The 12274-nt window shown below is 45.1% G+C and overlaps 1 protein-coding gene across 1 annotated transcript in view; it reads right to left on the bottom strand.

Moving 5' to 3' along the window:
- The window catches only part of T265_06140 (hypothetical protein), a gene marked incomplete at both ends in the record, with an annotated part of 17020 nt that extends 5301 nt beyond the window's left edge, over nucleotides 1-11719 (bottom strand). The window contains 5 exons of the mRNA XM_009171333.1: nucleotides 108-159; nucleotides 3379-3739; nucleotides 6371-6458; nucleotides 8593-8690; nucleotides 11618-11719. Coding sequence (XP_009169597.1) covers nucleotides 108-159; nucleotides 3379-3739; nucleotides 6371-6458; nucleotides 8593-8690; nucleotides 11618-11719 — 701 coding nt within the window. The remainder of the gene's footprint in view (nucleotides 1-107; nucleotides 160-3378; nucleotides 3740-6370; nucleotides 6459-8592; nucleotides 8691-11617) is intronic.
- Between the last annotated feature and the right edge of the window lie 555 nt (nucleotides 11720-12274).

Here is a 12274-nt window from a genome sequence, read left to right as displayed (position 1 = left end):
TGGTGGGTGAAATCATCTAAAAATGGAAGTGAAAAAAGTGGCGCGGTTAGAAGGCTGAAAAATAAGCAGACCACTGGAGCTTAGTTACCGTTATTCGTGTGAGAAACAGGTGGATTAGTTTGTGCTCTGCAAGTGGGGAAAGTAACCTGGTGAAATCATCTAAAAATGGAAGTGAAAAAAGTGGCGCGGTTAGAAGGCTGAAAAATAAGCAGACCACTGGAGCTTAGTTGTATACCGTTATTGTAAAATTGTAGTTCCTAAGAGTTATCATAACACTGGAAAAAAAGACAAGCGATGGCTGGCAAGAATAGTGTACAACTCTCACAATCACGGTGGAAAATAATATAAGCGATGGAAAATAGTGGAAGAGGATCCAATCACTGCCGAAAGGCTGTGGTTTTTTAGTAATGAGTACAAACAGAGACGAAAGATTTCATGTAAATGAGCTTTCAGAATCCAACTCCACCTTCTAGTGACACCTGAACAAACTTCAACCTCACGGTTTCGTAAATCGTCACGAAAAGACTGAGCCTTCTCACGGTGCAACCGTTTGTGTACCTCAGTAATGCATTTAACTAGATGTCGATTCGGCATCCATAGTCTCTCCTACTACACTGATTAGTGGATACATATAGCAGGGACAATGAGCGAAAACCTGCTGCAATCGATGCCTCTCATCATTCTTCATTATTCGTTCTTGTTTCCACTCCGATCCTATTTGATCGTTCTTTTGTAGAACCTATCTGCAGGGAACCCTGTCAGACACCCGGCTAATTAACCAATGGCACACACCACCGCTTATAACTGCCATCCAACTTTCTTTAATCAGACCTCGTTTAACCGCCTATTCTACAGCCTTTAATGTTTGAGCCCTTAAGCAAGCTGACCAACAAGCTCCTCTTGTCGACAGACATTTGCTACAGTTCTGAAAGCCGAATACAAAATCCATTGTCCAGTCGCTATCGATTACGAATTAAAGATTGATATTCAACTGCTACATTCGGTTGCGTCGGTGTTGAGATAACTCTCAGCTCCCAAGCTGAAACTTCTCTTCTTGACTGGACACTTGCAAACAGTCACCTCTATGTCGTTCGTCTGTCCACTTTCATAAGAACTCGTAGGAACTCACATCTGTCGAAATACTAACCACGTTCTAGCCGTAGTTTTCCCCCATGCAGAAAATATTTCGCGAAATACACTTTCTATCCAGAAATAACCACAGACTTGTCCACTACGAAGAGTTCTGTTGTAGCCCTGATCGACGGAGATTTCGATACGCAAGTAGGGTATTTCAGTTCACTCGATGCATTACTTGATGGCATGTTTTTTCCGACTTAGGAAATAATGAAAATAGTCATATAAACTGACCATCATAATAGGCTAGTTGTACAGGTAACTGTTGTTCAAACACGAGAAATATATTGGATAAATGGTGCAGTTCGGTTAAGTTTTTTTGCAATGGCCAAATCGGTTTATTGAGTGGTTCTGTTTGTTCTGTGTGGCAGGGGTTGAGAGCGGGTCAGGGTCAAAAGTCACTGGTTTGTCTCATCCTGTGGTTCCAATCCGGACAGATGACCTAAACCAACATTACTCAGTTGACTGGCAAAGGTTTCATGCTTCTTTGCGAGGTCATAGACTGACCGCCTCTGGGTCGTCCTCATCTGACAAAAGGATGGGCAAAGGGGGCTCTGCGAGGCCAACGGTCCACGGCGAAGTACATGACCTAACAAGTACTGCTGCTTCCATAAATAAGAATATGCTGATCGCCTGGAAGAAATGCCTTACTGCCTCCACACTCCTAACGCAGAGGATGATATGACTTTTCATCCAGACCGCCTCATAGTACGATTCCTCGCAGTATGGGGACTCACCGTTCTTCATCGGACCGCTCTCCGTTGGGTTTCCTGGAATGACTGAACCTTCAGGAACTGAGTTTCAGTCACTATAGCAAAACTGAAGCCCGACCACCACGGCAAAGTGACAGCTTTCGGTCGGGTAAGTAATAGTTCAGTTGTAACACTCTTAAGGTGTATAGCTGACACCCACCCGGAAGAAGTACAAGGGTTAAGACACTACTAGGTTGCTCAAGCCTAGATATAAGCAGTCGAGATACGAAAATTGGGTTCGAACGACGGACCTTTCGGTCAGTGATTTCGCCCGTTGACCAGTGAGCAATCTCGAGCTCCAAACCCACGGCATTCGCGTTATCAACACTTCAGTAATAATAATGCTAGTACAAAGGGAAAATACTACTACACAAAACTTCAGCTTATTGAAATCTCAAGGAAGAACATAAGTGGAAAAATCTGTCTGATTAAGTTGTGTGATCATTCTCGGTATAGCCACCTCAAATCATAGGCAAGCAAATAAATGGTATTGAACATTGGGCGAGGAAGGGCAGTGCATTTCAACACTGTCATGTCATCTAGTCATCACTGTTCTTAGCATGTTACTGGTGGAGTTACTAGATTGACACATTTTTCTGAGTTCCACTATGCTGCTGCATCGTGTAGACACTAAAACGTTAGTAGGTCGATTTAGTGATGGAAGTTATCCGTGAGAACAGGATTTGAATGGCGCTAAAGCCCTGATAGGCACAGGTGTTTAAACTGGAAACTGGAAGGTTTTCAAACTGAAATAGCCCATTCCACTAAGACTAATCAGATAACTTGCATGCAGCTTAGTATATCCTAACTGTCGATTGATATACTTTGACGTGCTCCAGTGTTTCTACTCGAATGCTCACATCGGGCTACCTTTTAGCGTTGCGTGTCATGCAACACGAGTACTTAACTGCTTTTGAGATCCAACAGGCAGCGGAAAGAGGTATCCATGTGGAATTAGGGAAAGAACACATTTTCGAATGGAGGTTTGTTGCTCGGCAGCGTGTTGACACAGAATACTCAAACTCTCTAACTACATGAGTGCTGAATCCGGTAGGGATACTCTGAGGCACTATGTACTATTTGGGAAAGAATTGGATTTCCGATAGGAGACACTTGAATCTCACAAAAAGCGCCGTTTTAGAGGAGTTAGAAGGTTATCTGACTTCGAAAATGTCGGGGCTATGAAATTGTTTTGCATACACTGAAGAATATTTCCACTGTGCGCGTCCCGGAAGCTGACGAGATCTTAAACTTGGCAGGCAAATAAAATGGCACCACTCATTTAATCTACAGGTGTTTGTGTCAATAGCGAATCCTCACTCATCAACGAATTCATGGATTGCTTTTTCAAAATACAACCGTGCCTTGTCATCCGCCAATCCTCGATGTGACGGGACCTAGTTTATGGAAGCTCTGTCTGAAAAACATAGGGTGGCCTTATAACATTGCTACTGGATATCTAGCCGCCAAACCAAGAAAATATGGATCTTACCTGTACCAAGATTTCGTAGCCGCCCACTAATCCAGGCCAGTTGCAGGAACTCAATTGTGCGCGTTATGGCTAAATCCTCCTTTATATCCAAACAGGATTGTTTCAAATGAAGCTCAGATGTGGGACATGACGATACCTTGGTGTCAATCGGCTTCAGACAACGTTTGGAAACATGTTGAACAAACAATTCTAGGTAGTGGTAGTCCTTAGTAGGCTGCTGTTTTCGGAAGCAGGATAAAGACCAATTGGCAAAGGTAGTGTAACCGGCACTAGACCCACTGCTGGTGTTGATGGGGTTGCTTCCACTCCCATGCCGATGTCCTGATGAGGTACTTGGCGAACTGGTATTATCAACTGAACACTAAACAAAAGACAGAGACACATAAATAGAGCTTGAATGGGTGACAGTATTCTGCGGTAACGAATTCTATTGGGTCGTAAGTGATGTTTTCTTTTTATTTCGTGTCCGATTGGTTGTGGTACATCCTGGAGAGGATTTCGAAGCGTCTACTCATTGTATGTTTCTCCAACAAATTGATGAGATTTCGTATCCGGGTGCGGTAAAAAGCTTCCGTGAGTTTGGGACAGAATTTTCAGTCCCATGTGAAGTAAACGCTCCAACTACTCAATAAGCCTGTACATCCACAATTAAAACATGGCAAGCGTTTTCAGTGATCATTATCACACGCAGCAACACCAGCGTTGACAATGCAGGTTCACCGCCATACAACCACAAAGATGGTTTATGTTTAAAGGCCTAAAGTGGAAAACGAATGTGGGTAGGGTGGTTCTAGTCTACCTCAATCGTAGGGGTAGTTGCATCTCGAAAAGCTGACTCAGTGTCCGGCGGTCACCGACACCAACGTCTAGATCACTAAAAACGGTCTTGTTTACTCTGTCTACATTCAAACAAAAGCAACTAAAACACTGGAAATTGAGTAATCATGGAGCTGTGCGTTCTTTCATTTTACCCGTCAACTTTATCATCCCCGGTAGGTAATTCAACTGATAAATGTGTAATGGCTAGTTCATCTTGAAAATGCCAGTGATGAAAATTCGTTGTGGAGGGGGAAGGGCTGCGCTTACAAGCTGTTTGAAGTGATAGTCCACCAATGAATCTGGGTGAATGACATGACGATATTTCCACTAGGGTGTGAATCAACCATTTTGAAGTCCATAAGGTGTTCTATCCTCAGTACTGTTTTTTAATCTATGGGAAGGAAAGCCGCAAGGAAAACTAATTCCGTGATTTCAAAGATTTTCCTCCTCTGTAGACGTTTGCGCCAGGGCGTGGGCTTGTTTTTTCGGGTGTCGACTGTGTTACAAGGCTTCACATACGAAGCATACTTCCATTTTGTGACAGCATAGTCAGTCTGGTTGCCTGAACTATCAATACTCGAGCAGACTAAAACGAAGGCACCAGTTTTAGCATTTCCTTCAGAGTATCATCCGAAGAAACAAGCGAAAGTGGTCGATTTTCGGAACAAATTAAGCCTGTTCAAGAAATGCAGATGAACAAGACTGAGGAAAAGCACTATGTCAAGTTAAAGCTGTCTCAAAAATTAGGTGAACTGTTGATCCAGGTGATCGGATTGAACCAGAGTTCTAAATTCTCTCTACCTAAGCTTAAGCAATTTGTTAGTAGTCCCAGCATTGCGTTGCCTTCTGAAAGCATGAGGACTATGAACCGGATGGGCGCCACGTATCTGGACATTTGGAAAGCCTTTCTTCCCGCAATATGACCGTAATGACTATCGTAGTATTCTCTGGTAAGATCGCTTTCAACGGGCAATAATGTTTTCGAAGAAATGCACCTAATGAAATGGGTTTCCCTTAACAGTCCACTCCCAGTAAGCAAAGAGACTCTAAGGCAACAAGAAATGTCTTCTGAGGAGCAATTACCCCCAAAATATGAAATGTCTTTTAACTATCATCCAAGATTCGCATATGATGATTGGAGTAAAGAGGGAGATGACCATAATTCATCTAAAACCGTTTGGGCAAAACTGCAGAACAGTAACAGAGAGAATCAGAAATGTTGGAGCTTGGCCACTCATCCAGATGATCAACGGTGGTCGTTTTCCTTAATCTAAAAGTCACTCTCGACCCTGATTATCAAAAACTGTGACAGTGTACGGATATGAAGCATGTTTCCTCTAATGCCAAGTCCCTCATACAGGGCCTATATGACTCCTCTTGGGGACGCGTACGTGTCGATGGTATATTCTTCAATGAGTTCACATCTAGTGGTGTCGGACAAGGGTGCCCTTTGTCGCCTTCTCCCTTTAACTTCTCAATCCGTGTGCTACTTGAGTCTTCTTTACCTGTCTTTAACATCTCGATGGATTAAATGCTCCCGGGCATTCACTCATATACAGAGTAAGTTGACATTTTTCGCGCCGACAGAACAGTTTGGCTATCAAGAGTAGACTGTACACTGCTGCGAAGTGATTTATCCTAAACTGTGTATTAAGGACGTGACTACGGTATATAGAAAATCTTCGAAGACTGTCTTTGGCCATCGAAGCAGTGAGCGGGTATATTGGGAACATCGAGTCAGTAACGCCGAGCCGAAGAAAAGTAGCTCAACATAGATCAGTTGGTCAAGTTCCATAGTTTACGCTCATGTAATTCGGAAGCCAGAGGACAGTTCGCCTTGCAGAGTCCGCTTCGTCTAGCCATGCGTCGGATGGCCGGTGGAGGGTACGTCAAAGAAGGTAAAAGGGTAATAGACATTCGTTCACTTTATTAGAAATTTTTTTAAAAAAGCACCCTGTGTGTTGTTGGCTGAGACTTTCCACAAGCAGTGAAACAAGCAATTCCGAAATGCCTTAATTGTTTGGAGCCTACGGTTCACGTATTCGCTGACACATACTAATGGGGAACACCACAGTTAAAAGACGGAAATGAGGATAGTGGATGCTGAATACGGAAAAAAGATTATATATAAGAAACTGTGCTAATGGATGGGAAACGCCTAGTGAAAACTCACCAGCAGTAGTTCGTAGTGTAGCTCTCCTAAAGCTGCGTTTAACGACTTGTACTCCTTAGTCTGCGGATCAAGCTTGCCCGATGAAGACCTACAATTGATTGAAACCAAAGTTATACACAATGAGAGAAAGCCAAGAAGGATGTCTGGATTAAGTAACCGGAAGAAAATATCGAGGCACAAGAGCGAAACAGTATGTGACAGTATTCATATAGGTGAAACATGGGCAAAAGTTAATTAGTAACAGAGGTGTAAAAACGTATTCATTGTGCTTTATTCAATTATATCCCGAGTAGTTGGATGAATGGAAATATGGGCCAACTCCGCATGAGCACCTTCCATTAGCATGCTCTACTAATGGACCGTAACTGTCAATTCAAGTGAGTACCACTGAACAGCTGAGCCCCACAGTGGATGCAAAGGGCTATCTGATGTCCCACACCAACCATGAGACGCATCCCAGGTACAAACATAGGGCATCCACTACAAAATGTGGAGAGTGAGGATAAGGAAGCATCCCCAGAAGCCGATCCATTCGTTTGTACCTGTCCTCTCATTCCATCATAAAGACTCCTGACGAGGTCAGTGAATTAAGGCGGAAAGCCGTATTCGGAGATAGCTGTACACAACACTCTTAGGACTGCAGAGCAGAAAGGCCTTCGTGAAGTCGATGAAGAATTAATGGGGCGGCTGGTGGCATTTGCAGGGTTTTTTTAAGCAAGGTCCGTTGTGCTGCGACCAACATAGAATCTACATTATTCCTCGAGAATGGGTGCTCCGACCACCTCAGTTGTCATGCGGTTGAGTAGAGCACGCACCAGGAGCTTGCCCTTCCGGCTTCATCAGACTGATACCATCTATACAATCCTGGCTACCAACATTCTCCCAGCAGCAAAACCTACCACACAACAAGTGTCAGAAAGGCATGCAGAGCACACTAATAGGTTGTTCGTTTCTCGTAAGACATAAGGCATATCGAATAGTGTCAAAACATTAAATGCAGGGGGCAGAAGCGCCCTTGAGAATATCCACACCGAATCCGTATCTTTTTCCAGCCATCATCATCATCGACAGGATGACATCAGTGTTCAACACCCATGCTTCGCTGCCGTACAAATATGATTTATTTGGAAGCCTAATTGTGAAGAAAAAATAAAGGTTGGTGGGAATGGGACTTAGAGCTAGTTTACTACAGTCATTCCAAGGTGCCAACACATCCAAACACTCATTCAGGCAATCTGGATAGAAACTGAAAAACACGAACGCCATCGAAATAGATTAACAGCTATATCTTGCAGCGTCTCCAACCAGGTGCAGTGAGGATCACGCGGGCCCCATCCTGGAAGGCGAGTAGCACCGACAACACCCAAACGTTTCGCAATCCCCTTCATACTCCTCTGCTAAGTCAAGGGTTGGCCACCTCTCTGCTTTTGCCACTCTGAATTAGGCAAAGAATACAGCAGACTTTTCGGCAAACGCAACACATGGCCCAACCAACGCAGCTTCTGGCGCTGTATCTTCGGATCACAAACATTCAGCTGCTTCACTTGTGACTGAACTTCATACGGCACCACTCACCGCCATGTAAGCTGGTGCTGACCAGTATACTTCGTGACAACTTTCAAATGAAAGATCAACTAAATTGGTGGACATCCAGCGTGACATTCAATAAAGACAAAACAGTCACACAGTACTTCGGGGCTTTTCATCGCGGAAAAATCCACAACTGTCGCGTTAAAATCCCTCTCGAAAATGTGAATGTCTAGGCTGTTTTCTTCAGCTGTAGCACCCTTTCGGGGTTTAACTGCCATGCCGCCCGAAGGTTGCACGAGCGCCGGGATACTACCAGGATGCCCAAGCCTAGACAGGGGAAGTCGAGAGGCAGAGGTCGTGTTCGAACCACGGACCTTTCGGTCAGTAAATTCGCGCTCTAATCACTTGGACCATTTCTCCCCAAGGCTGAGTGACATCTGAATCTACTTTTATCGGACTTCATCCTAAACGGATGAAGCGGTCTGAGGTACAAAAGAGAATTCGGGTATTAAGTAACAAAAACCAGAGCGGAAGAAATTGCTCCCGTAAATATCACACCATTGAATAAGTGCACCGCGCCCGAAGTCAAAGGCGCAAAGCAGATGCAAACGTGCCTTCAATATCACAATTATTCGGAAGCAAAAGTGCTCCTATTCAGAACTGATTTAAGGTAGGACAGCAAGTAAACCTACATAGAAACACAATCCAATGGAACGAAAATTGTCCACCAGGCCAAACAGATGGGTGTAGGCGGGCAGCAAGCGAAAACTTGATCCGCATACGCGTGTGTCTGAAAGCAGTGCTTGAAACGACGTATAACGAACAACCAGTCTACCGATAGCCAGGTAACTGCATGGTTCGCTGTTGAATGGTGATGGGACTTCGGCTGAACGTGACTCGTTTGTAGCCAGTGGATGAAACACTGGATGATGGGAGACGGTGGAGGGCCGGTCGGGTACAATGGGTGGGTCGGATTTAGAGCACAAACTGAAAACGTAGGAAACCGGTGGGAAACAAGTGTGGGGATGTATATGGTTAAAAACGAAGCGATAACAGGGGAGGATGGTAACCGCCGATAGGACTGCCAAGAGTAGATACAAAGGCGCCTATCGCCCCAGACTATAGATAAAACTTTTCTGTACCATAAGAGCAAATTTTGATTCATCCTGTAAGATAATTTCCTTTTCTCTTGACAGAGATCCCTACTCATTAGGTTGCCGAAAACTCTTCGACAACCCACGAACGGTTTCGTCCCTCTCGGGGCTCATCAGGTAGCGGCATTCCCCGAATTTTTGCTAATGTTTTGTTCCAATTTAACAACAAATTAGTATCTTTCATCAAGAAAATGTACCGCGATACCTCAATTTTCGTACCAACTGAAACAAGGGACGGCATGTGTGGCAAATCGATCAATTCCAATCAATTTACCAGCTACAAACCAGGCACCATGGATGCATTGGTTCCAGCTGCTACAGTTTCGATCACCAGAAAGTGGGATAAAGTAGGGCTTACAGTCAAACACACGGTGCGATCGCATTCTCAGTTAGTTCGGAAACTGGGAACTACGCATTAAAGACAACAGCTCTGATGCACAATTGTGCTACTGAGCCATTTAACCAGTGGGTCTCGGGGTTCCCATCCATGGAGGCGGTAGTTGTCAACCCCACATAGTTTGCTGTTGGTGCTTTCATACTTCGCTGACAGGTTATACACTGTCCACCTCTTGGTCGCTGCGTGGCAGGTCTTCTGGCTGGCGGAGTACATGTCCTAACCAGCGTCACCCATGAAGTGTGAGTAACTCATCTGTCTCGAGAGAGTTCCTTCATCCTAAAATGACCTGGCGTAAAAACTAGTTCGGCTGTAACACCCTTTCGGTGCCTAACAGCCATGCCACCCAAAGAAAGATCCGTTGTTCGAACCCGACCTCTGCATCTCGATTTCTCCTGTTTAGCCTTAGGCAACCTGGCAGCATCTCAGTCCTTCGTTCTGGTGGCATGGCAGTTATCCGATCACAAACATTCAGCTGCTTCACTTGTGACTGAACTTCATACGGCACCACTCACCGCCATGTAAGCTGGTGCTGACCAGTATACTTCGTGACAACTTTCAAATGAAAGATCAACTAAATTGGTGGACATCCAGCGTGACATTCAATAAAGACAAAACAGTCACACAGTACTTCGGGGCTTTTCATCGCGGAAAAATCCACAACTGTCGCGTTAAAATCCCTCTCGAAAATGTGAATGTCTAGGCTGTTTTCTTCAGCTGTAGCACCCTTTCGGGGTTTAACTGCCATGCCGCCCGAAGGTTGCACGAGCGCCGGGATACTACCAGGATGCCCAAGCCTAGACAGGGGAAGTCGAGAGGCAGAGGTCGTGTTCGAACCACGGACCTTTCGGTCAGTAAATTCGCGCTCTAATCACTTGGACCATTTCTCCCCAAGGCTGAGTGACATCTGAATCTACTTTTATCGGACTTCATCCTAAACGGATGAAGCGGTCTGAGGTACAAAAGAGAATTCGGGTATTAAGTAACAAAAACCAGAGCGGAAGAAATTGCTCCCGTAAATATCACACCATTGAATAAGTGCACCGCGCCCGAAGTCAAAGGCGCAAAGCAGATGCAAACGTGCCTTCAATATCACAATTATTCGGAAGCAAAAGTGCTCCTATTCAGAACTGATTTAAGGTAGGACAGCAAGTAAACCTACATAGAAACACAATCCAATGGAACGAAAATTGTCCACCAGGCCAAACAGATGGGTGTAGGCGGGCAGCAAGCGAAAACTTGATCCGCATACGCGTGTGTCTGAAAGCAGTGCTTGAAACGACGTATAACGAACAACCAGTCTACCGATAGCCAGGTAACTGCATGGTTCGCTGTTGAATGGTGATGGGACTTCGGCTGAACGTGACTCGTTTGTAGCCAGTGGATGAAACACTGGATGATGGGAGACGGTGGAGGGCCGGTCGGGTACAATGGGTGGGTCGGATTTAGAGCACAAACTGAAAACGTAGGAAACCGGTGGGAAACAAGTGTGGGGATGTATATGGTTAAAAACGAAGCGATAACAGGGGAGGATGGTAACCGCCGATAGGACTGCCAAGAGTAGATACAAAGGCGCCTATCGCCCCAGACTATAGATAAAACTTTTCTGTACCATAAGAGCAAATTTTGATTCTGTAAGTAAGATAATTTCCTTTTCTCTTGACAGAGATCCCTACTCATTAGGTTGCCGAAAACTCTTCGACAACCCACGAACGGTTCCCTCTCGGGAAACTCTTCGACAACCCACGAACGGTTTCGTCCCTCTCGGGGCTCATCAGGTAGCGGCATTCCCCGAATTTTTGCTAATGTTTTGTTCCAATTTAACAACAAATTAGTATCTTTCATCAAGAAAATGTACCGCGATACCTCAATTTTCGTACCAACTGAAACAAGGGACGGCATGTGTGGCAAATCGATCAATTCCAATCAATTTACCAGCTACAAACCAGGCACCATGGATGCATTGGTTCCAGCTGCTACAGTTTCGATCACCAGAAAGTGGGATAAAGTAGGGCTTACAGTCAAACACACGGTGCGATCGCATTCTCAGTTAGTTCGGAAACTGGGAACTACGCATTAAAGACAACAGCTCTGATGCACAATTGTGCTACTGAGCCATTTAACCAGTGGGTCTCGGGGTTCCCATCCATGGAGGCGGTAGTTGTCAACCCCACATAGTTTGCTGTTGGTGCTTTCATACTTCGCTGACAGGTTATACACTGTCCACCTCTTGGTCGCTGCGTGGCAGGTCTTCTGGCTGGCGGAGTACATGTCCTAACCAGCGTCACCCATGAAGTGTGAGTAACTCATCTGTCTCGAGAGAGTTCCTTCATCCTAAAATGACCTGGCGTAAAAACTAGTTCGGCTGTAACACCCTTTCGGTGCCTAACAGCCATGCCACCCAAAGAAAGATCCGTTGTTCGAACCCGACCTCTGCATCTCGATTTCTCCTGTTTAGCCTTAGGCAACCTGGCAGCATCTCAGTCCTTCGTTCTGGTGGCATGGCAGTTAGGCACAGGAAGAGTGCTACAGCTGGACGATTTACTTACCTGACATACCTCAGCATTAATAACCCGAGTAAGGCTTCGGCGACACTGATGCCCAAACGTTGACAAATTTCCTATGTCCTCTGCATGTAGAGGCCAAGCTTCTGATCCATAAAGCAGGATGGGTAGAACTGCCGTATTGTAAACCCTGTTCTTGATAGACAAACTGACATCATGTCAGCACCATAGGTGTTTGAGGTTGTCAAAAGCTGCCCTGGCCTTTTCGATTAAACAAGTAATCTCGGAATCTACGTGCGCCATCACAGCCTCAGCTGTTGGT

The sequence above is a fragment of the Opisthorchis viverrini genome (assembly GCF_000715545.1).
Source record: "Opisthorchis viverrini unplaced genomic scaffold opera_v5_122, whole genome shotgun sequence".
Classification (NCBI taxonomy): domain Eukaryota; kingdom Metazoa; phylum Platyhelminthes; class Trematoda; order Opisthorchiida; family Opisthorchiidae; genus Opisthorchis; species Opisthorchis viverrini.
Note: the sequence above shows the minus strand (reverse complement) of the source record. Positions and strands in the feature narration are given on the sequence as shown.